At 37.8% G+C, this 26,578-nt stretch overlaps 1 protein-coding gene across 4 annotated transcripts in view; it reads right to left on the reverse strand.

Moving 5' to 3' along the window:
- CLIP4 (CAP-Gly domain containing linker protein family member 4) overlaps nt 1–26,578 on the reverse strand; it is a 92,758-nt gene that overhangs the window by 36,766 nt on the left and 29,414 nt on the right. For all 4 annotated transcript variants that reach the window (XM_004777467.3, XM_045073883.1, XM_045073884.1 and 1 more), the window contains exons 3-9: nt 23,957–24,096; nt 23,055–23,148; nt 21,734–21,895; nt 19,885–20,003; nt 16,394–16,630; nt 10,410–10,545; nt 3,805–3,945 (exon numbers count right to left, since the gene is read on the reverse strand). In XM_004777467.3, coding sequence (XP_004777524.1) covers nt 3,805–3,945; nt 10,410–10,545; nt 16,394–16,630; nt 19,885–20,003; nt 21,734–21,895; nt 23,055–23,148; nt 23,957–24,096 — 1,029 coding nt within the window. The remainder of the gene's footprint in view (nt 1–3,804; nt 3,946–10,409; nt 10,546–16,393; nt 16,631–19,884; nt 20,004–21,733; nt 21,896–23,054; nt 23,149–23,956; nt 24,097–26,578) is intronic.

Raw genomic sequence — 26,578 nt, forward strand, 5'->3', positions numbered from 1 at the left:
GCCCAGTTTTAAATTCCATCAAGGACCCATTTCGATTCTTCCTGCTTAGGAAGCAACTGAGTGAAGGACTGTTGCACTCTGAGCCTCACGAGTGTGAGCGAGACATGGTCCCCACCTGAAAGGAGCACCTTTTCAATTCAGAATGGTAGAATGATGTGAGCATGAAGAACTAAAATATTAGGACATTTATTGATAAGTACAACACAGAGGAAAGAGGGAATAATTGTGGTTACAAAGATAAATTAATGCCTCACAAGGAGATCACATTCTGTGATAGGTCTTGAAAGACAGGTAAGACTTCCAGGGCACCTGTGTGGTTCAGTCAGTCAAGTGTCTGTCTCCAGCTCAGGTCATGATCTCAGGGACCTGGGATCAAGCCTCACACGGGGCTCCCACCTTAGCAAAGAGTCTGCTTCTCTCTCTCCTTCTACCACACCCACCCCTGCCATGGTCCCTCTCTTTCTCAAATAAATAAATACAATATTTTAAAAAGAAAAGACAAGACTTCTTCCAGAGCATACTGGAGTAGGTATGTTCAGAAAGAACTGAAGACAGACATTCTAGATGGACAAAAAGAAAAGAAAAATCTTAAGGACAGGGTCAGAGATGGACAAGTAGCATGGCTGGAATACAGAGTACTTTTGGGACTTGGGAGAAGACAGACTGGGTAGACAGGCCAGGGAGAAATCTCAAGGGAGGACGGTGCCAGATAAGGACCTGGTCCTCTTGTGGAAGGAATGTGCCTCTGATGGACTTGGTGAAGGAGGGCTGGCACAAACAGAGGAGAGAATAACGTCCCCCTGACAGCAAAGTTTAGAAGGAAGCGAGAGGGGCAGAAGTAGGAAGCACGGACCAGGGAGAAATTCTAACAACAGGCAGAATGAAGACCAGAGTAACAGCAGCAGGAACTGAATAGGGGGTGGGTAAGAGAGACTCTGTGCAGACACCCCACAGAGCGCATTTCTTATTTTTCAGTTTGTTTGTTTGTTTTTAATTTATTTAACAGAGAGAAACTAGGCAGAGAGGCAGGCAGAGAGAGAAGAGGAAGCAGGCTCCCTGCAGAGCAGAGAGCTCCATGGGGGGCTCGATCCCAAGACCCTGGGATCATGACCCGAGCCAAAGGCAGAGGCTTTAACCCACTGAGCCACCCAGGCGCCCCTCTTATTTTTCAGTTTTAACATGTCCATTTGGTTCTTTCTTATTTGAATTTTTTAACTGAGTCCCTGGAGATTCACATGCAGTTGTATAAAGTAATACAGGGAAATCTCTTACATCCTTTGCCCAATTTCCACAAAGGTAATTTTTTACATAACTATAGTGTAATCCCACAAACAGGATGCCAACATTGGTATAATCCACCAATCTTAGGTTGCCCCAGTTTTAAACCAAACTCCTCTGTGTGTCCGTGCACACATGCGTGTTGGCTCACACACCATTTGGTTCTTTTTTATATCTTAATTTCTCTGAACTTTCTTTCCACTTATTTCCACTTATTAACATTAATTCTTAAAGAACATTTAATGCATTATTTAAAGTCTTTGTCTATGTCATGTCTGTGTCCTGTTAGGGTTGGCAACCTTTAATTGTCTTTTTCCTTGAGAGATGTTGAGATTTTCCAGGTTTTTCAATTTTGAGCCATTTGGGATTGTATCCTATACATTTTGAATATTACGCTGTGGGACTCTAGGTCTTATTTAAGTCCTATGGAGAAAATTTATTATTTTGTTTTACGAAGGAGTCAGCCCAATCCAGTTCAGACTAGACATCCCTACCCAACTTCTGTGCACTGTGGTTCCAATGTCAGTTCAGTTTCCAAAGCCTTTTAGGGATCTTTCCCCTATGATGTACTATCCCATTGTGCCTGGGACCTGGGCGGTGATCTACCCCAGAGGCCAAAGCCTGTGCTCAGATCCACACATGCACCACTGGAGAGCAAGCCCAGGAGTTCACACCCAACATTCTGAGATCACTTTCTTGAGCTCCCTCTTCTCCATGGTCTCCCTGCTACTTTCTTGCTCCTGGAGGCATCCGTTTCTGGTATCTGGGCAGGATGCCTAGGCTTTAGTTTCCCTGCTCAGTCATACAGTCTCCTGTATGACTCCTTGGAAACAAACAGAAGGCAAACGAGTGGGGATTCCACCACATTCTCAGGACTATGGTTTCTCTGGTCAGAGAAAAGGGTTCCCCTCCTGTGGGGTTTCAGGTGCTTCACCCCCAGCGCTGATGCACCAGGCAGGACTGCCAAGGGACCGACCGACCGACCGGCATGGGAATGAACCAAAGTGGGGGGGGGAGTGTGGCAGGGAGACTATTAAAAAAAAGGGGGTTTCTTCCATTTTCTGTATAGTAGGAGACCCATTTCCTAATCCTTAGACCAGAAACAGAGGGCTTCTCTTTGGGCTTCCCTTCCAATAATGGCTGTGAACTTCTGGGATTCAGGTTAAAAGGATACCATTTACTAATGCATCAAAAAGTATGAACTACCTAGGAACAGACCTAAAAAAAATGGTACAAAAATAGCTGTAGAGAAAAATCAGAAAATCTTACTGACATATTTTTACAGGACCCAATTAAATATAGCAATATTCCAAGCTTACAATTTAAAGACTGAATATTGTAAAGATGTCAGTTCTTCCCAAATTGACTTATGGTTTAAATGCAAAACCAATAAAACTTTAGTAGATATTTTTTTAAAGAAACTTAACAGCTTATTCTAAAATTTATATGGAAGTATGATTTATAACAATCCAAACAGGCAAGACACTGTTTAAGAATACGGTAGGAAGCTTTCCTCTACTAGATATCAAGATTTATTTGTTAAAAACTATAGTAGTTAGGAAGTATGAACTGACATAGAAATATTCAAATAGCTCAATGGAAGAGAGCAGAAAGGCCAACCAATTCTTGGACAAAGTCCTTGAATCATAGTGGAAAGCCCTTCTGCTTCAGCCACTGATACATTAGCAAGCGCTTACTGAGCACGTATTTTGTGCGAGGAACTACTACAAAAGTACAGAATACTCTCACATTCCATTTAAAGTTTAAAATTTTGCTGAGAGGATAAAGGATCTGCACAAAACGAAGCAACTGGAGGGCAAGACCCAAACTAACAAATAATTGTGTGGTGTGGATACAAGCGTACACAAAGGCAGATGGAAGAGAAACATCAAAGTGATCTGGGTCCCCAGGGAACTTTTCTTGGAGAAGCAGCATCGAAATAAGGAGGTAAATCACAGCTAGGGCCTCAAAAGACAGAAATGAAATCACTGCACTCGGAGAAACAGCACGAGACAAAGTATGGAGGGAAGAGTGAGGACAAGCAACCACAGTTCGACCACGACATAGCCAGAGACCCTGTTACACACAGCAAGGACTCAGACTGCCAGTCTAGAGAGTCAGGACTTCTTCTGATTAAAAAAGAAGTCACTAAAATTCTTGAATAGATGAGAAACATAAAGCTGGTTGTGTTTATAAGGATTTATCAGAGGTCTAAAATCGAGCGTGGAGGTTAGATGAGGGGGTGAGGAAGCTATGCAGGTGGTAGGAAAGAAAGGAGCAAGTGTAAAATTTTCTTGTCAGGAATCAAAATCATAAACCATGACTGACGTCTAAAAACATGTAAGATGCAGATTTTATTAAATTCAGGCTCCAGAGTTATCTAACAAAAAAGTTAGAAGTTAAAAAGAAGTTAAAAAAAAGTTAAAAAGAAGCACACTAAGCATCAGGCAGTCCGCAAGAGAAATCAAAAAAAAAAAAAAAAAAAAACACCCTGAAGAAGAGATTTAACCTTCTGGTTTGACCTACCAGTGTTTACTTTTGACGTTACATGAGTTACATCAATTTTCTGAGACCTGATGAGAGCCACAGCTTTTCCAGAAGAAGTGTGTGCTATATTCTTCCTTCGATCTTTTGCCTTACTTATCTTTGAAAGCGGTGCAAAAATACCTAAGTGGGGAAGGGAGGGCTTGAGTTAGTGTGAAGCAATGAGAAGCATTTCAGATAAAGGGGTAAGTACATCCATTTAGTAACATAAATCTTTAAGATCCTTTTTAGTGCCTACCAGATATCCTGTAAGGCGAGACAGGAAAAAAAGCGAGATGCAGTACTTGCCCTCAGGGAGCTTACAATCTAGCTGTCAAGAAGAACCACATACACAGCAATTTAAGAATCACATACAAGATGCATAATCAGGTATTATGTCTCTTATTCAGGGATAAGAGAAATGAGTGAACCTAATAGTTTTCCATCATAGTAATTTCTGATTAAGCTATTGGCTCTTGTAAATTTGTACGATCTTACTGGAAGACAAAAATTTCTAACCTAAGCCACTTTGTGGAAATAAATGATAAGGAAATAGAGATGTGTGCAAAAGTTACAAAGTTACACTTTTATGGTATGAGGAAAAGATAGATTTCAAAAGCCAAAACAATTTCTTGCTTACTACTACTATGATCCAATTACACTTTTGGAAATTAATTATGAAAAATAATCCAAATGGAGGGAAAAGACTGTATATCTGAGTATATCATCATCACAATGTCATTCATAAGTAGGAGAAAGCAAGTATGTGGCAATAGGATGAATGAATGAACTACACCCATGAACTATTACATCACCATCAATAAATAAATCCATAAAAACTGAAAATACAGAAAAGCATGAAAATTATCAAGAAAATAAAAATGAAATTATATAGTTGACTACATTATGATCATATCAGAGAAAAGTTTTATGTGTGGATGTAAGAAATACTGTAAAAAACTGAAAACCAAAACATATTTATGGGAACAATCAGATTACTCTTGAATTCTCTTTCAAATTTGTTATTAATGCATTATAATGTTGTTTAATGAATTTTTTTTCCTTAATCTGTGGAAGGTTACATGGTTTTTCTTTCAAGGTCTTAGTAGAAAATTTCCACACAGTATTATTCCACATAATATCTTCAATATTTATATAAAGTAAATATTTAGTTCTATGGCTTTAAAAGATTTCTACAGCATATAAAACCCCACCTAATATAAGTTCTCATTCTTCTTGGTTTTTTTTTTTTTTTAAGATTTTATTTATTTGTTTTACAGAGATCACAAGTAGAGAGGCAGGCAGAGAGAGAGAGGGGAAGCAGGCTCCCTGCTGCGCAGAGAAGCCTGATTCGGGGCTTGATCCCAGGACCCTGAGATCATGACCTGAACCGAAGGCAGAGGCTTAACCACTGAGCCACCCAGGTGCCCCTCATTCTTCCTGTTTTTTTTTTCTTTTAAAGATTTTTATTTATTTATTTTGAGAGAGAGAGAGAGAGACAAAGCAAAGTGAGAGAGAGCGTGAGAGGGGAGGTCAGAGGGAGAAGCAGACTCCCCATGGAGCTGGGAGCCCAATGTGGGACTTGATCCCAGGACTCTGGGACCACGAGCCAACCCGAAGGCAGTTGCTTAACTAACTGAGCCACCCAGGCACCCCACATTCTTCCTGTTTTTTAATGAAATAAATAATTTGGAAGATCAAAACTAAATTTAGAGCAATGACTAGCTCCACCTGAAGACTAAAGTGCATGCAGAATAGGGGCTAAAGTTCCTAGTAAGTAACTCGTGCTCATCAAAGTACCGAAGGGACTTTGCTCAGATCTTGACATATAATCGTAAAGCTTAACTAAAATAAACACATAGGGAAGAATTATTTTTAAATAGTAGAATAACACATTTCTAGATAAACATGGCCCCCATTTTACCACAACTCCTCCCAAAACTCCACCAAAATATTAGTAAGGAATAAAAACAATATAAACTCTGAAGAAAAAAGAAAATGATTAAAAAAGAGGGAAAAAAATACTAAAAGCTCCTAAAGATTTTGCAACTTTTACACAGCAATGCTGAGAACTCAAGATAGTAGCTGACAAGCCAAGAGCCCAGAAGCCACATCCTGCCCCCCACCTCTTGTCGTCAAGACCCAACAGCACCCAGGTGTTTACACACAGTCTACTGCTGCTTCTTCACTATGACAGAAAAGCTGAATAGCTGAGTGAGAGACTGTGTGGCTCTTGGCAACTATAATACTTCCTCTGGCCTTTTACAGGAAGTTTGCCAAACTCCATCACATGTCAGACCATCACCTTCTAAATACTAAGAGAATATGAGTTCCAGCCTAATATGCCTTATCCCATCAAACTATCATATGAAGTGTGAGGGTAGAAATAAACATATTTTTGGAATGGAAGGCTTCAAAAAATTCATCTCCCTCGAGCCCTTTGTCAAAAAGCTACTAGAGGATGTACTTCACCAAAACGAAGAGGTAAACCAAGAGAAAAAATAACTTAGAATAATGAAGGGGCCCAATTTTCCTCCTCATAATATGAAGACAGTAGAGGTTTAAAACTGGCAAAACCAGGGGCGCCTGGGTGGCTCAGTGGGCTAAAGCCTCTGCCTTCAGCTCAGGTCATGATCCCGGAGTCCTGGAATCGAGCCCCTCATTGGGCTCTCTGCTCAGCAGGGAGCCTACTTCCTCCTCTCTCTCTCTCTCTGCCGGCCTCTCCAACTACTTGTGATCTCTGTCAAATAAATAAATAAAATCTTAAAAAAAAAAAAAAAAAAACTGGAAAAATCAGGGGTGCCTGGCTGGCTCAGTCAGTAGAGCATGTGACTCTTGATCTCTGGGTTGTGAGCTCACCCCCCAAGTCAGGCGTGGATATTACTTAAAAACAAAATCTTTTAGGGGCACCTGGGTGGTTTAGTCTGTTAAGCATCTACCTTCAGCTTAGGTCATGATCCCAGGGTCCTGAGATTGAACCCTGCATTGGGCTCCCTGCTCTGCTTCTCCCTCTTTCCCTCCTCCTCACTTGTACATGCTCTGTCTCTCTCAAGTAAATAAATATTTTTTTAAAAAAAAAAACCCTTTATTAAAAAAATATAAAAATCTTTAAAAGAATAAAAATAAAATTGGAAAAATCAAGAGAGATTCTTGTATTATTTACAAATATAAATATTAATATCAGAAGATATAACTAAAGATATTGAAATGGTTCTTGCCTCAAAAGGGCAGGACTCAGGGTCAGGGAAGGGCAAGCCAGGGAAGGATTTAACTAATGTTTTTTATAAACCTTATGATACAATTTGACTTATGTATTCACTTTGGTAATAATTAAAACACATAAAAATTATATTGCCAAGTATTAAAATTTATTATAAAAATTTTCATAATTGCTAAAACTTAGAAGCAACCAAGATATCCTTTAGTAGATGAATGGGTAAATAAATTGTAGTACATCCAGACACTGGACTATTATTCAGGGCTAAAAAGACATGAGCTATCAACCCATGAAAAGACATGAAGAAAACTTAAATGCAAATTACACAGGTAAAGAAGCCAGTTTGAAGAGGCCAGGTTAGCACTACAGAATTCCAACGATAGGACAGTCTGGAAAAGACAAAACTAAGACGACAGTAAAAAGACCAGTGGCTGCAAGGAGTTGAGCAGGGAGGGGAGGAACAGGAAGAGCACAGAGGATTCTCAGGGCAGTGACAAAACTCTGTACGATACTGTAGTGATAAAGAGATGTCATTCAACACTTGTCCTAACCCACAGAACATTCACCACTAAGGGTGAACCCCAGTGTAAACTTTGGACTCTGATGATGACGAGTTAGTGTAGGTTCCTCTGTGTTAAGAAGTGTACCCTCCCGTAAAGGGACACTGATAATGGGAGTGGCTCCGCATGCATGAAAATAGAGAATACAAAGGAAATCTCTGCACCTTCCTCTCAATTTTGTTTTGAACCTAAGGAGCTCTTTAAAAAAAAAAAAGGGGGGGGGGCGCCTGGCTGGGTGGCTCAGTGGTTTGGGCTGCTGCCTTCGGCTCGGGTCATGATCTCAGGGTCCTGGGATCGAGCCCCGCATTGGGCTCTCTGCTCCGCAGGAGGCCTGCTTCCCTCTCTCTCTCTCTCTCTCTCTCTCTGTCTGCCTCTCTGCCTACTTGTGATCTCTGTCTGTCAAATAAATAAAATCTTTAAAAAAAAAGTATAAAAATTATAAAACTTCTACAATTGAAAAAGTCTAACATGGATGAGAATCAGCAGATCAGTTGTACAAAATAATACTGAAACAGACTATAGCATTTATAAGAATTTATAATAAAGGAAGCACAACAAGCCAAAGGAAAAACAATATGGGGGGGTAGAAATCTATTGCTGAGAAGAGACAAATTCTTTGGTTTCTGCTTCAGGCAACTCTCATTTTTCCGTAATCCAACACATGATCCTTGCCCCCACCCCCAAAACTTGGCTTTAAGCATGTGAAAGGGACAGAAACAAGGTCCTTGGGGCCTCCAGCTTTGTCCTCATCAAGCATGGAGAGCCTTGGGATGATGAGATTTGGGGGGCAACATACATTGTGCTACCCGCTAAGCCTTTCCCGTGACTCTGACATGCGCCCTATATGTTGTTAGCAGTTTTGATCCTTCTCTCAGTCTGCTTGACAGCTGCCACAATTAGCTAATGCAGAAAAGTTAAAATCAAATTCTTAACTTAATTCCACACAACCACCCAGATATATGGCAAATGGGTTAAATAATTAAGTGTTAAAAATTAAAACATTCAAAAGAATAAAATATATAGTTTTAAATTAATCCTTGAATTAGAAAGAACTATCTAAGCATAAAAACAATGTTAAGAAATCATAAAGAAAAGTCTTTTAACTACATAAAACTCTATGCCAAAACACTGCAAATAAAGTTCAAAGGCAAATGACAAACTGAGCAAAATATCATGTGGAAACTGTAAGTTTAACATCTTAAATATGTATTTGTATTTCTAAAGTTTTGAAAAACCCACTAATCTCAATTATTTCATTAGCATGTAATATGAACAATTATTTCTTAGCAATTGCCAGGATAACACACAAACACATATACAGAATATATATATATATGTTAATATGCATATGATATTAATATGCATGTATATGTTAATGTGTATATTAACATAAATATTGTGAATATATACACAAAATATATATATTGTATAATATATGCATATTAACATATATATAAAACACAAAACATTTTAAGTGTTTTATTTTACCACAATCAGAGAAATATGAATCCAAACAAATTTTTACCCATCAAATTTAAGAAAATGGAGCCATTAAAAATCACATTTTTAAACAGTATTTAATGATTTGGAGAAATTATAATAGCATGTCAAGTAAAAATATAAAATATATAACCATATATCAACCAAATTTTGCAAAAAGAAATAAGCAGAAGAAACATACGGGTGATTTTTATTTTCTTCTTTTAACCTTTTTTATGGTTTTCACATTTTATACAATATTTTTATAGTCAACAAAATGATGCTCCATCTTAAGTGTATGACAAAAGGAAACTGATAATTTTGATAAATTTAGAACAACTAGCAAATAGCTACCATTTGTTGAGTACTTAACAGGGAATTAAGCACTGTTCAGGGTGCTTTATACATTTATCAACACATTTAATCGTCATACAAACTCTTGAGGTATTACTGGCCCCATTTTACAGAAGGCAAGCTTCTATAGAAGAGGCACAAGAAGAGAATTAAGATCACATAACTGGTAGGTGGAGAGGCTGATTCACACCCAAGCAAGGACTTCAGCATGAGACCAGAGGACCATCTGTGGAGCTACAACTGAAATACTATACAACCAGGGAAGTTAACGTTCTAGAAGAATATTTCATGGCAAGGAAAAACAGTCACCAACATAGCAAGTGACAAATTTAATTCAATATGTCAAGGAGTCTGTCCGTGTGTATGTATATGAGAGAGAGAAAGAATATGAATTTAAAGAAATGTCTTGTCAGAAAGAAAATCATCCCACCTCAGAATATAGTTATAAAGTTCGCTTCACTTGCTTTTCCAAGTTTTCAAGCTTTTCAACCCCCAGAGTTCTGTTTCCTTGATAACAAAGTCGCTCTCTCAGTCACAACAGCCCCTGAGCAGGACTTATGGAAGGTCACGGAACGGGATGTACTCTTGCTGAGTCACCATCTCCCAATCACTATACTGCTCACAGCAGGGAAAGAGCAGCCCTTTCATTAACTACATAGATAACCAGGAGAAAAGCTCTACTTAAAAACAATTGAAGAGTAGGGATATCTGGGTGGCCCAGTTGGTTAAGTTTGGTTAAGCATCCAGCTCTTCATTTCAGCTCCAATCATGAACTCAAGGTCATGAGATTAAACTCCACATTGGGCTTCAGGCTCTGTGAAGAGTCTGCTTGGGGTTTTCTCCCCCCTCTCCCTCTGCCCCTCCCACTGATCATGCTCTCTGTTCTCCAAATAAATAAATAAAAAATATTTTTTTAAAAACATAAAAATAAAAATAAATAAAAGTAAATTTGATTATCTTAAACTAATTCTCATTAAGTTAGATAGTATCTACCTTACCATATTTGGGGGCACATTTAAAGTACTGGATTTTCCCAACACTTCCATTGTTTTTCCCTTCTGGTTCATCCAGCTCAATGCCAGCCCACTGCCCACTTGCAAATTCAGTTGTTCCACAAAATCTTAATGTTCCAACCTAAAGAAAACATAAATCAGAATAAATTTTGAGGATTACTAGTAATTCTAAATGTGCCACTCTTACAACTTTACCAGGGAAGTTTTTAAAAACCATTCTCTCTAAGTAGACATTAGAAGAGGAATATTACCAGGGATAAAAAGAGGTATTATATAATGATAAGAGTCAATTCACCAAAAAGAATCCTAAATCTGTATGCACCTAACAACTCATTTTAGAAAATCTCCAAACATTTGGAAATTGAAAAATATACTGCCAAATAACCCATGGTGCAAGAAAAATTTAAAAACATTTTAAATTGAGTGAAAATGGTAACATAATATACAAAAATTTATAGGATGCAGCAAAAGCAGTGCTTAGAGGGAAATTTATAGCATGAAACACTTGTATTAGAGAAGGTCTCAAGTCAATGACCTAAAATTTCATTTTAAGAAACTAGAAAGTGAAGACCCAAAGCAAGCAGGAGAGAAACAGTAAAGATAAGAAATTACAGGGTACCTGGGTGGCTCAGTCAGTTAAGTGTCTGCATTCAGCTCAGGACATGATCCCGGGATCTTGGGATCAAGCTCCACATCAGGCTCCCTGCTATGCAGTGAGCCTGCTTCTCCCTCTCCCTCTGCCCCACCCCCAGCTCATGCTCTCTCTCTCTCAATCTCATAAATAAATAAAATCTTTTAAAAAAAGGTAAGAAATTAAGAACAGAAAAAATAGAGAAAATCAATGAAACAAAAACTGGTTCTTCATAAGGAAGGTAAGATTGATAAACATATAGCTAGGGACCAAGAAAACAAACGAGGGAGAAGACATAAACTGCACACATCATGAATGAAAACAGGACATCATGACATTCCTTCAGTCATTTAAAACATGGTAAGAAAATACTTTGAATGACCCTGTGCCTATAAATTTAACAAATGAGATAAAAAGTTCCAACTCCTAGAAAGGTGCAAACTGTCAAAGCTCACACCTGGATTATAGTTAAAAACCTTCTAAAAAACAAAAACAACAACAAACCCTTCAGAACCATATGGACTTACTGGTGGATTCTACCAAAGAATTTAAAGGAAGAGTAATCATCACTACACAAACCTAGTATATAAAAGTGGAAGGACTAATTCTCAACTCATCCCCAGCATTACCTTGATACCAAAACCAGACACAAAGATCCTCAACAAAATAAAAGCAAATTAAATAATCATGATTATTTACATATGATATCCCACACAAACAAAAAAGCCAAGAGAATTAATAAATTTAGCAAGGTTATAAGATATATGGTCAATATACAAAAATCAACTATATTTTTATGTGTAATTTCCAAAACACCACTATTTACAGTAGCACCAAAGATCATGAAAAACTTTGGCATAAATATAACAAAGCATAGCAATATCTAAGATATACTTAAAATACGATTGGCAAGAAAGAAGTCAAACTTTCATTATTTGCAGACATGGTACTCTACGTAGAAAACCCAAAAAAAGACTCCACCAAAAAAACTGCTAGAACTCATACATGAATTCAGCAAAATTGCAGGATACAAAATCAATGTGCATAAATCTGTTGCATTTTTATACACAAGTAATGAAACAGCAGCAAAGGAAATCAAGGAATTGATTCCATTTGCAATTGCACAAAAACAATAAGATACCTAGGAATAAATCTAACTAAAGAGTTCAAAATCTGTACTCTGAAAACTATAGAATACTTATGAAAGAAATTGACAAGGACACAAAGAAATGGAAAAGCATTCCATGTTCATGGATTAGAAGAACAAATATTGTTAAAATGTCTATACTAGGGACACCTGGGTGGCTCAGTCAGTTAAGTGTCTGCCTTTGGCTTAGGTCATGATCCCAGGGTCCTGGGATCAAGTCCCACATTAGACTCCCAGCTCCACGGGGAGCCTGCTTCTCTCTCCACCCTTTACCCCACTCATCCTCTCTCTCAAATGAATAAATAAAATCTTTGGCAAACAAAAATTTAAAAAAACATCTAGGGGTGCCTGGGTGGCTCAGTTGGTTAAGCTGCTGCCTTTGGCTCAGGTCGTTAACCCAGGGTCCTGGGATCAAGTGCTGCATCGGGCTCCCTGCTCAGCAGAGAGCCTGCATCTCTCTCTCTCCCTCTACCTGCTGCTCTGCTTACTTAGGCTCTCTATCTCTCTGTCAAATAAATAAATAAAAATCTTTAAAAAGAAAATGTCTATACTACCTCAAGCAGTCTACACATTTAATGCAATCTCTACCAAATTACCACCAGCATTTTTCACAGAGCTGGAACAAACACTCCTAAAATTTGTATAGAACCACAAAAGACCCTGAATAGCCAAAAGCAATTCTGAAAAAGAAAATCAGAACTGGAGGAATCACAATTCCAGATTTCAAGCTACATTACAAAGCTATAATCTTCAAGACAGTATGGTACTGGCATAAAAACAGGACACATAGGTCCATGGAAAAGAATAGAGAGCCCAGAAATGAACCCACAACTATATGGTCAACCAATTTTAAACAAAGCAGGAAAGAATATCCAGTGGAAAAAAGATAGTTTCTCTAACAAATGATGTTGGAGAAAATGGACAGCTACATGCAGAAGAAGGAAACTAGACCATGTTCTTACACCATAAAAAAAAATTAATTAAAAATGGATAAAAGATCTTAACATGAAACAGGAAACCATCAAAATTCCAGAGAACACAAGCAGAAACATCTTTGCCCTTGGCCATAGCAACTTCTTACTAGACACGTCACAACAGGCAAGGGAAACAAAAGGAAAAATGAACTATTGGGACTTCATCAAGAATAAAAGCTTCTGTCTGCACAGCAAAAAATAATAATAATAATAATAATAACAAAAAAAACAATCAACAAAACTAAAAGGCAGAATGGGAGAAGATATTTGCAAAGGTGACATATCAGATAAAGGGCTAGTATCCAAAATATATAAAGAATATATCAAACTCACCCCCCCCCCAAAAAAATAACCCAGTTAAGAAATGAGCAGATGACATGAATAGATACTTTTCCAAAGAAGACATCCAGATCACTAACGGACACATGAAAAGAAGCCCAACATCACTCATCATCAGGGAAAGACAAATCAAAACCATGACGAGATACCACCTCACACCTGTCAGAATGGCTAAAATTAACAGCACAAAAACAACAGGTATTGATGAGCATGGGGAGAAAGGAGATCCCTCTTGTACCGCTGGTGGGAATGCAAACTGATGCAGCCACTCTGGAAAACAGTATGGAAGTTCCTCAAAAGGTTAAAAATAGAAACACCCTACAATCCATCAATTGCACCACGAGGGATTTACCTAAAGATACAAAAACACTGATCTGAAGGGATACATGCACCCCAATGTTTACAACAGCGTTATTAACAATAGCCAAACCATGGAGAGAGCCCAAATGTCTATCAACCAATGAATGGATAAAGAAGATGTGGAATATAACTCAACCCTAAAAAAGTGAAATCTTGTCATTTGCAGTGATGTGGATGGAGCTAGAGTGTATCGTGCTAAGTGAAATAAGTCAGAGAAAAATACTACATGATCTCACTCATATGTGGAATTTAAGAAAGAAAACAGATGAACATATAGGAAGGGGGGAAAGAAAAAAAAGAAGGAAACAAGTCATTAGAGATTCTGAATGCTAGAGAACAAACTGAGGTGATGGAGAGAGATGGGGATGGGCTAGATGGGCTTTAAGGAGGGCACATGTTATGATGAGCACTAGGTGTATGTAAGTGATGAATCACTGAATTCTACCTTCAGAAACTAGTATTGTACTGTATGTTAACTACCTGAAATGTATATAGATAAATGTTTAAAACTACAAAACTGACGAAACAAGTCAAAAACCTACTAAACAGAGATGTATTGCAACTTGCGGTCTTTTTTATTTTATTTATTTATTTTAGAGAAAGAGAGTGAGCACAAGCAGGGAGAGGGAAGAAGGAAAGGAAAAGAGAGAATCTCAAGCAGACTCCATGCTGATTACAGAGCCCAACACTGAGCTCAATCCCATGACCCTGACCCTGAGATCATGACCCAAGCTGAAATCAAGAGTCAGCTACCTAACCAACTGAGCCACACAGGAGCCCCGATTACGCTTGGGTTTAAAGACTCCATATCTTCAAGATATCTGTTCTCCTCAACTGATCTATGTCAATACGACTTCATTCAAAATCCCAGCGGGATTTTTTGCATGATTTAAGATCCATAAGCTGATTCTACAATGTATATGGAAAGACAAAGGAACAAAAAATAAACAAAACAAACTTGAAGGCCTGATGTCATGTGATTGCAAGATTTACCATAAAGCTACAGCAATCATGACAGACTAGTACTGAAGAAAGGGTAATCATTAGATCCACAGAGTAAAATAAAATCCAGAAATACACCCATACACCTAAGGTCAGATGACAAAGGGGAAAGGGTGATTTAAGAGACAAATAACGGTGTTTTCAAAATATGGTGATGGAACAAATAAGTAATCAGATGCAAAAAAAGAGAGAGAAACTCTATCTATACGTAGTATTTTGTATAAAAGTTAATTCAAAATTGAATATAAAACTAAATGTAAAACCTGAAAGTATAAACTTCTGGGAGAAAATCTATGTACTATATCTTCTACTGTCCTATGACACTATACAAAATTTCTTGGCTATGCTAAACACAAAATCCATATAAGAAAAAGTTGATAAAATGGGCTTCATCAAAATTTCAAACTTCCACTTTTTGAAAGAAATTCCTAAAAGGATGACAAGGCAAGCAACAGAGTGAGACAAAGCATGACAGAAGCAAGACTGTCCTTGTGACGATCAGGTTAAACCCAGCTGACTGGGACAAACACACTCATTATACACTTCTGTTTTTGTGCAGCTTCAAATTACCCAAAATGAAAACAACAGAATAACTCTTCTAAACATCCATTCTGAGACACAGAACAGGAATTCTGAAGAGGCTGAATATTAACCCCAAGTTAAAAAAAAAAAAAAAAAAAGCTAACAAATGTCCAAATGTCCTGGGAATATATTCTTTTGGAAGCTGGTAACTGTCACTCTCAATCATTTGTCTGGAGCTTACCTTCCTTTCTCAAGCAATTTTCTCAGTAAATCAAGCTTCCAGATTTGGGTATTTTCTGCAAGACTCATGTCACCCTCCCCACAAGCCCACCCAAATATTTACACATAACTGAGTTAGGAAACAGGAACTCCCTGGTCCCTTCTCCATACCCAGCTCCCTATTAACCCTAAAGCTAAAGAAAATGAAACAGCCATTCCCTGAGGTATTAAAAAAAAAAAAAAAAAAGAATGGCTGGCGACAAGACAGCACCATAAGGACACTGACACTTTGGAGAAAAAGAGGCATCTGGAGTATCTTCAGTAGGCCAGGGGCTGGGGCCTCTTCCTCATTTCCACATACATTTTTATTATGACTTTAAAATAACAACTAAGGTTTCTCTATCTATAGGATCTCAAAGCCAAATATCCATGGATGGTAAGAGTCTCCTTTGCTCCATTACCTGCTGGTAGCTGTAGTGGGAAAACCCACTGGGGGCAGCAGGGGGGCTGCAGGAAAGCCCTCCAGGCTCAGCAAAGTCTCAGCTCGGGCCTCCAAAGGCACCCAGCAGCCCTGCTGAACCCCACTGTCCCACCCAGCAGAGGGGCCTTCGGTATTCCGTCCGGGGGTAAGCCTGCCCCTCAGTTTTGCCATTGCCATTAAGTCTGTTCCTATTTGCACACTGCACTTTTTCTAAAACCTCAAAACTCTGGCCACACTGTATGGCCACACTGTGACCTCGGCCACAGCCGCAGAGACGGCGGTTACTTCCTGTACCTTCTGTCCTGCGATAATGACACGATCCCCCAACTTCAGACCGAGGGACGAGAGCATCGCCTTGCTGGTGACGCGGTCACAGTTCGGAAGCAGGGGCTTTGAAATGTCACACGACAGGGGCGCCGCGTCTAACAGCATCTGCTTGATTTCTTTAGCGGTCGCCGCGGCATCGGCCATCTCTAATGGCATTTCCACTGGGTCCGGGACCACGTCAGCAGGGATCTGTCCTTTGTCATTCTGCAAATACACAGAAGAGAACATTTTTACTCCATATCACTTATAGCTCTACACAGTCATACAGTTATTTAAAAAAAAAAAAAAAGTGAAAAAAAAATTAAGTTCAATTCATTCACTGTGTCATCAAACTATTTACTGAACATTGACAACGTGCCAGGGGCCGTCCCAAATGCTCCGGATGCCCCAGCGAGGAGAAAAAGCCCTGTCCTCAGAGAGCACGCCCTCTGGTGGGAGAGACAAACCACACACAAACGAGTGAAAGAGACGGTCCATCCAATGGTTAAAAAGTGGCAGAGAGAGAAGCAGTTCCGAGAAGGGAAGGAGAGACCACCAGGAGGGTGGCATCTAGGCACGCAGCATGGCCAGGGAGGGACGCCTGGGGAGCTCCGTGCAGGCAGCTGGTCGGGGAAGGCGCCCCAGCTCGAAACGTGAATGCTGGAGCTCGTGAGTGGATGGCATCCCTGGCCACGTGGGTGTAGACACAGAAGTCACAGCATTGACTGGCCTCCCAACACCAGGTCCAAGATTCTGCCGCCTCGGCCGTGTGACCTCACCCACCCTGTCCACACAGGGAGTGACTCAGATTTCAGGAACAGAAAGTACAGTTTCAGTACTTCTAAAGTGTGGACGATAATCAAGAAAACAGGCCTGGTCTCACTATAAAGGACAGACTGCCTCCTTGGATTTAATGCTCCAACAAGACACAATGGTCAGTTACAAGCCCACTAACATCTGCGTGGCATTTCTATAACCAAATCCTATCATCTAAATTGTCTCATTTGATTCTCACGTCAAGAAAAAGCTTACGAATAAGACAGATTAAAAATCCATGCCGAGAGTATTTATTGTAGTAGAAGCTACAATAACCAACTGAACAAGTAAAATATGACTATCATTTCTAGTTTGCCAATTAGAGAAATTCAGCAAGGAAAGTTAATGACGTCTTCCAAGTCATTTATTGGATTCCTGGCAGATGGGACATCGGAAGCCATGTCTGGGACCGGCTACACTCAGCCCTCCTCCTACTTAGGGCTATCCTTCCCTCAAACACGGAATCTCTCTTTATGTTCCTCAACAAAAAAAAAAAAAAAAAAAAAAAATTACGAGTTACGGGAGAGTTTCCAGACTATAATCTTCTTTTAATGTGATTAACTGAGATTTCCTGTGCTGAGAAACTTCTTTTCCTTATCTTCTCTGCTGACAACGACCTTCAAATGATCCATATGGATGAAAGAATGAGGCTTTTAGAACACACTTAGTTTGTGAGTGCCTCACAGTTTTTGTTTTAAAATTCAGGTCAGCTTGGTCCTAAGTAAAAGCATGGCGGGGAGACACGTCATCAGATTTCTGGGATGGTGATGGGGCTGTTTTAAAGAATTTCAGATTTCAAAGAAAATATACAAAATATAATAAAGGTATGTATAGCAATTACATGTGCTCTTGATAAAAAGGAGGGAGGAGTTTTTTTAAAACCTTGTACTGATGAGTTGTAAGCTATACTGACAAAGACTATTTTACTTTAGGTTTTTAAGTCCTCACCTTTCTAGAGTAAGTCACACACTTATGTTAATTCTGATAAAATTTGGCAACTAAAATTTCCGTTAAAAAAATTATAATAAAATTTGGGGCGCCTGGGTGGCTCAATGGGTTAAGCCGCTGCCTTCGGCTCGGGTCATGATCTCGGGGTGCTGGGATCAAGTCCCGCATCAGGCTCTCTGCTCAGCAGCTTCCCCCCTCTCTCTCTCTGCCTGCCTCTCTGCCTACTTGTGATCTCTCTCTGTCAAATAAATAAATAAAATCTTTAAAAAAAAATTATAATAAAATTTTAAAAATGATGATGTCATGCTAACATAAGAAGGCTTGCTCATGATTAGTTACAGAATTCCAATTTCTTCTAAAATTGTGGGTACCAGAGTATGAGCCAAGGGCTACTGCTGACGCACATGTTGGCTGCTTTTCTTTTGTTGTTAAGTATTAACCATCAAAATACAATAATTTATTATTGTTTCTGGCTTGAATTGGACATTTACCTCAATGACATGCCTCACTGCTTTTTATTAGATTCAAAATAGTCTCTCCACTAAGGAGGTTCTGTCAACAGTAATACTAGGAAAAATAAAAACATATCACCTTCACATTCCAGCCAAATTGGGGGATCAGCTCCTAGCCTTGGTGAATGCTAGTCTCCTCTGTCTAAAAGGCTTTTCAGACCTCCCTCCTCCAACTGTGTTTAGGTGCCCAATGTCACCTTTGCCAGAAAGACTTAGCGAGATGCCCCTCATCTGTGCCCACCCCCACATCGCAACCCACGGAATGTCAATGCACAACAGCAAAACTACTTGTCCATCCTCCCCTCTAGACTGTATTCTCTTTGGGGACAAAGACTTTTATTTATTGTATTCTCCCCGTGCCCAAGAAATAACAGGGAAGGCGAGAGGGGGAGTGGGGTCAAGATAGAGGGAAGAAGGGTTAATTAACTAATGATGGGGGTAAAACCGAAGGAACAGCGGCAGGAAGAAGCCAGGAGGAGACGGGAAGCTAGAAAGCAGAGAGAAGAGGACAAGGTGGGGAGGGAGAGGCTTTTTCAAACCCTGCCCCCACCCTTCCCTTCAAAGGATGGCCCAGACCCAGTTAAAAATGCCTGCCAGAGGAAGTCACTGCTATTCATATTGAGGAAAAGAACAGTGACAGCCACTCTGTAAAGACAACGAAGTACCAGAAGGCTTGAAGATTATGAAATTCATCCTGTGTGTTAACTTCGTAAATTTACTAATTTACATGATTACCATGAAAAAATTCACTTTTCCTTTAATTTTTAAAGGTTTACTATACTCCTAAATGTGCATTTTCAAAAATTTTCTGGAATAAAATTTCTTTCTAAAAGAATTAAAATATGATTTAATATAAAGCTTTCACTATAACATATGCATTTTAATTTGATAATTAATTCTTTATAAATATACCAAAAAACTAAATAAAAACAAACTCAAAGATGATGACAATTTACGGAACATTTTACCTCACTGAATGAAAGGAAATTTTATAGAACTTATCAGGATAAGGGGACTGAAATTCACTGCTATGCCTTATATTTATTGGAGATAAAGTTCCATTGCTCTTTCTACGCAGCACAGAAACATAAATTCTTTACTCGTATGAGTTCCATAACAACATCCAGATCAACTCTTTACTGGAAGATAATGTTAGACATTTTAACTCTTTAAATATTTTTCACTTTTAATTTAACCTCTTACCCTAAATGCTGGATTTGCTCCAAGCTCCAACAAGCATCTCACAGTACTTGCGCACAAGTTATAAGCAGCGATATGCAGAGCTGTTCCAAAATTAAAGTCACTGCAAGTGGCATCTACATCTGCAATTAAACATCGCCAAGTATATTAACTAAAAATTTAAATTTAGCTATGATAATATAAAAGGAGACAGGTGGAATTGTTTTTTTTTTTCTGGTTGGGGTGGGGAGGGAGAACTCAACCCCACCCACTAGAAGCACCATTTCACAATGGAACCAAATCTTCATATTACAATCTAGTTAACCAAAATTTTCTCAGTACAATAAAATTTCACTATAACATGGGCTGGTATTATCATAGATTTTCCAGCTATCACAAACTAAACTCTATAAATTATATTTAAAATAAATAAATGGCAATAATTCATGTTTGTAAACGTAACGATCTTAACACAGTCTCTCATGAGCCTCTTGCATATATGTTGTGACAGCTACAATGAGGTAGTAAGGTGTAGGTCAGGAACCAGCCCATAGGCAAACACAACTCACCATCCACTTTTATAAACAGCGTTTTATTGGAACATAGCCACAAATATGTATTTATATATTCTCTATGGCTAGCTTCCTGATGTAACTGCAAAATCAAGTAGCTGCACTGGCCCACGAAGCTGACAGTATTTCCTACCTGGCCCTTCACATAAAATGTAGTAGGTAAAACAATGCAGAATTTTCAAATCGGGAATAAGTTAAAGACTAATTAAATGTACAAATCCTCTTAAATCATATTCATTTGTAATACTGTATTCAACAAATGAATTTGGACTTCATGGTAGGAAAAAAGAATCTTGCAATTCTAAGGACATTTTAATAACTTTCAATAAATCAATAGCATATAAGATGATATTCTTAGATACAAGAAATCTTCCAGATTTGGGAGTCCCATTTTGCATATTTTTGATAACAAGGGTTTAATATATCTGGTTCTACTGATTCTATTTTAATCTAAACCACACCGCCCCACATGAACTACCTACAATTGCAAACAACTAAAACATGCTCAGGACAAACCTTCTTGAGTTATTAAAGACACTGTAAAATCAAAAGAGGCTTTCTTCCTAACATCAGTCAAAAATTAGAAGGTAAAAGTTACAGATAAAATGGAAGACTATACAAAGCAGAGTGAGAAACAAACATTCTGGGAAATTTACCTACTGAATTGTTACTAAAACAAGTCTTCTATGAATATGGATAACACGGTATACCACTCAGCTTTAACTTAGAGTAATACTACTGCATTTGCTCTCATATTTTTCTCAATAGAAAACTGACCCACTGAGAGGACCAGAGAGAAAGTCAAAACACCAGCACTGTAATAGAGACTGTCTGATACTCAATTTCAGGATATTACCATCAAAATAGGAAGAGGGGTGGAAACCTGAATTTGTATCCTTCTTTAATCAGAGAATTTCAGAACCAAATGCCATCTAAAACACATTTTATGATTTCGATGCTTAGGACTGAAAGCTTTGTTGTTCTATTTCTGGCTACTCAAGACAAAAGAATTATATAGCACAGAGATTCAATTACACTTCATAAAATCCATGTTATATGGGGAATTTGCAGAGATATAAAAACCCAGAGAACACTGTCTTACTTTGTAACTCTTTATACTAAACCTTTTGTTTAACAACAGCAATTAATCTTTAGTAAAGATATTAAACTATTCCTGAGAAAAAATGTTCATATGGAACAAGATGGATTAGAAGCAGAAATCTCTTTGAATTTTAATTTTTATGCCACTAATAAAGTGTCAACTAAGAACATCAAATGGTTGGTGAGCTTACAGTACTTGCCTTTTGGTTTAGATGTCTTCAATATCACTTTTATAAGCTCAGGGACATCAAAATAAGCAGCATAGTGCAAAGCATTCATATTTGTCCAGCGACTCCGTAAACTAACATCTGCTCCCAGATCAATAAGTTGAGTTGCAAATTTTACAGCTGTATCAACATCACCTAAAGAAAGTTTTCTATATTATTTTTCTCCAGTACAACCGGAAGTTTCAATGGATAGCTAGCTACTACCTTATTTGAAAAGCCAGAGCAAATAGCATACTGAATCAACATACACACCTCAAAAATTTCACTTACAAGGAATTTTTTCTAAAAAAAATCATACTCAGAAATAGGGATAAACACTCAGTTGTAAAGATGTTCATCACAGTACTTTGTATTTGGAATAAAATTTTGAAACTAAACTACTTTATAAATAAATAGACTATTTTGTTCTAAAATAAAATTCTAAAAGTACAATAATATGAAATTGGTTAAATCATAAGTGATTCGCATACTAGGATACTATAAAGCCAATAAAAGCAATGCCCAGACCAGTGCTACTCAGCATGCTCTGTGCACCACTACCAGTCCCAAACTGTCATTTCTCTGTCCTTTGGATAACCCTTTTCTTTTTCCCAATGCAATAATTTCTTCAGAATATATGAATTAAAATGTAATATTATGCCATCTGAAAAACAATTAGGCTTGTATTTTAAGTCTTTATTTGATTTTTCTTATTATAATTTCATTTGTTTTTGTTTTTGTTTTACAAAAATCAGTCCATGATGGATTGTAAGAAAAAAAAAGTCCTTCACTGTTAACAGCTTCTTAAGAAGCATTTATTGGACTACTGAAACAGGGAGAGATACTCACAATACATAGTTAAGTAACAGAGGCAGATTTATACATTGGTGAAGCACAGAACACCAATCTGGGAAAACATGCATATGTTAGGTATACAGGAATACTCCTTAGGCCTGAAAACTGGGGTCTGTGAGGACTGGGATGCTTGGAAAACAGCTTGGATTATCTAACCTTGCTGTAAACTCTCAGGAACATTCGAGAGTGCTACCAGTAACTCTCACCTACTGAGAATGCAGCTATGCAGCCTGTTCTAGAAAAGCTGGGAGGTGTCAGGAGACTAGAAAGACTCCCACCCCTGAGAAAAGAGGGGGAAGGGAACACAGTTTTGGGGAGGACCCAACTGTATGCTTGCCTGTTCAGGGGACGTTATTATCATCAGCTAGGTGCCCTCCCAGGGACTCTGGTGGCATAACACAGCTTATACAAACACAAATACAGATGTCTTAAGCCACTAGCTGATTCACCACACACTTACCGATACCGTGAGCTCCAGATTTGCAAGTGTAATGTAAGAGAGTCATATCCGTCAGTCCATCTCTGTCATTCACGTTGCAGCCTCTCTTAAGAATCTGAGGAAACCAAGAAGATGTGACAACATGATGACTGAACACTGATTTCAAACCCACACTGGGAATTAAGTTAATCCATCCTATCAGAATTAGTTCTCAATAAAATGAGTAGCTAGAACTGGCTTCTCTTAAGGATAAATTTTAAAGTCTACATCCAATAGCAATAATGAAAATAATTTGTCACTAGACTGAAGGAAAATCTTAAAGACCATTTCCAGGTAATCTGGCACTCTAAGTATGTCCCTTAGCCTCTCAAGGGATAAGCAAAATTTTCATTCTAATGGGTGTAATGGTATTTGAAAAAATATGTAAGCTCTCTCTTCTTACATGACAATATGCAGGTCAAAAAACCCAATTATTCTTTCTTGCTTCCTTCAAAAAATCAAACATTTTTGAAAACTATATTGAAGCCTACATCTTTACCAGACCACCCAAAAGTATAGATAAAACATGTTGGTAATCAAATCTCCTCATGAAATGTATTTTTTAAAGTCTACAGAATAAAGGTGTACAAAGAAAGGAAGTATGTTATGTATGAGTCTCTAACATCAGAATCTCTAACATCAGAACTTTAGGCATAAGCAAGTGAGGAGCATGAGGGAACAATAGAAAGAAGGAACAATACTAACTCAACTGCCCCATGCAAAGCCTAGAGATACAAAGAACAAACATCAGAATTTTTAAAAGATTTTTCATTTACCATCACCTTTCCATTCAGATGGTGGGGTCTGCTCGGGGAGAAGGTTGGGAGCATCTATACAATTAAAAATCCTAACAATACAAAATGTAAAATGGAAGAATTCCTTACCTCATTGCCAATAATGTCAATGTTTTGTTGGACCTGAGGAACCCACTGTCTTAAAATGGCAAATAATTCTGATACAGAAGTTTTGGGATCAAAGAGAATTTCCTGGCATGATGTATCATTAGGATCAAAGAAAGAAAACTCTGTTTGAAATAAAAAAAAAAAAAGGTGTAAATTAAACTTATTAAAAGTGCCAAATAAATATATTGAAAATAATAAAAATAAGATTAGGGCTTAAATGATGAAGATATTTTTATTTTTTTATTTTTTTATTTTTTGATACAGATATTTTTAGATGTAAGAAAAAGTAGGTTTACATTAAGCAATTTTCAGAACCAAAGTCAAAAGAGCCAAAAAATATGCAGCATTCCTGAATTGTTGTGGGAAAGAGATTTCTGGGCACCATACCACATTTTATTAGAGACAGAACAAAAAATGTGAGCGCACCAGTCTCAGACCTTGAACTTTCCAACAACTACTTCTAAGGCACAGAAAATCTGTCAGATTTTATCAATATTTTCAGCTTTCACAACATAAATATGGCATGAACAGTAGACTCACATCTATAATTAAAACACACAGAAAAGGGGGAAATGCCAAAATATCAACTGGCGTGCAATTTTATATAAATTCTTTTTACTTCTCTGTGTTTACTTAATTTTTCTATAAGAGACAGGCATTACCCTCTACCCCCTGAAGACGCGTGATAACCGTGATGCCAACTGACAAGGGACCGACAGCTGGTGATGCAGAAGTGAAACCCTGGGCCAGAGTGACGGGGTGATTTGGGGATGTGTATTAGTAAAAACATGGAATACTAGCAAAATTGAACATGATTGAAATACGTCTTAAAACTTTTCTAAGATTCACAGAAAACTTTGGTCAGCCTATGGTTAAAGAAGAGACTGGAAGAAAATCAGATTCTACTATCTCAAACAAACCAAAAAAAAAAAAAAAAAAAAAAAAAAAAGGTGGGGGGAACAGGCAGGGAGTCTAAAAAACCAGAAGTATCTAAGGGAGGAAAGCATGAGAGAACCAACATTCGCTGAGTACTTACAACTTACCAGACACCCTACACATCCTCACAAGCACCCTACCTGGGAAGTACTATTATTCTCACTTTGCAGGTAAAGAAACCAAAGCTCAGACTAAATCATACTTGCTCCAAGTCACACAGCTAGTAATTGGCACATCTGGGGGTAGAAAACCAGATCTGTATCCAAAGTCTATATTGTGCTGACTCTGTAAGAGAATTCACTATTGAAGTCAGCTTTTAATAACATACATGAGTAGCAGGATTCATGTTGGTTTTTTTAATGCTCTTTGCATTTGTATATATTTTCCAAAATCATACTATATACACATAATTCATACTTTAGAATCAGGGTAACTAAAAGGTGAGTGGAAAAGCACAAAACCAAGTGTGCATATGAAGGGAGAGCTGCGGTCTGCTAGAGAGAATCAGAAAAGCGAAAACTAAAGTGACATACTATCTAAAATATTTGACAACAGAATGGCCCTCTAGGTACAGAAAGGAAGACTTAGAAAAGAACAGGTATCCAATAGAGAGAAGAACCTTGCATGGTTTCTTGAACACAGTTTTGGGTAAATTTCTTATAATAGCAGCTGACTAGATGGGGTGGGGGTCGGGGTATCTAACTGATTATTCAATAAATATTTATGGATCAGTCCCTTTTCTAAGCATTGGGCATTGATAGGGGAGAAGTTTCTAAATATATACCTAGAGACTCTTCGGAATGTGTCCACAGGAGACACGTTCAAGAATTTTTATTCTAGCATCAAGTATAATGGCAAAAAAGCTGGGCTGAAACATCTCTCCTTAAAGGAATGGATAGAATTGTTATACTCTATTTTTTGCTTTTTAACAACTAAAGAAATGAATTAGATATCTAAATCATGAGTTGATAAGGCTAGGTTTCAAAAAACATACAGATTGATAAATTAAGCTGCAGAATAATATGCAGTTTCTATCATTTACATAAAACTACAAATACACAGAACAATACTACATATCACTTAAGTATACCCATTTATGTAATAAACATCTAATAACATGGTCTGGAATATTCATACTATATATATGATATTGGTTGCCTCTGGAGAGCAAGGGGAATAGAACCAAAAGAAAATAGAGGCAATTTCAACTTTAAGGCTTTCTTGTAACTAAAAAATAAAAGAGCTAAAGGAAAAAATTACAAAAGTGGTAATATTTATCCTTTCTGATGATAGATATACGTGGCTTATATGTTTGCTACTATATTTTGTGCATTTTTACATGATTTCCTATTTTTTAAAAAAGGAAAAACAATGGAAAAAGCATCCCATACACAGTATCAATGGAAGTAGCAGACATGCCAATGAATGTGTGAGACTTCTTTATAGAAAACTGGAAGAGGAAAGTTGACTTCAGTGAGTGAGACACATCATGTTATGGAACTAAAAAATATCTAAAGCTGCCAATTTTACCAAGAACAATTATTTAAAATAATTTCAACTCTAATCAATATCTCACCAGGATTTATTTGTGAGAGGAGATACAGAATTACTCTATGGTTCATCAGTAGCAGAGTTTTCCAAACATAAACTTAGATAGGAATCAGGTAG

Source organism: Mustela putorius, unplaced genomic scaffold, assembly GCF_011764305.1.
Source record: "Mustela putorius furo isolate JIRA1106 unplaced genomic scaffold, ASM1176430v1.1 tig00537293_pilon_pilon_pilon, whole genome shotgun sequence".
Lineage (NCBI taxonomy): Eukaryota > Metazoa > Chordata > Mammalia > Carnivora > Mustelidae > Mustela > Mustela putorius.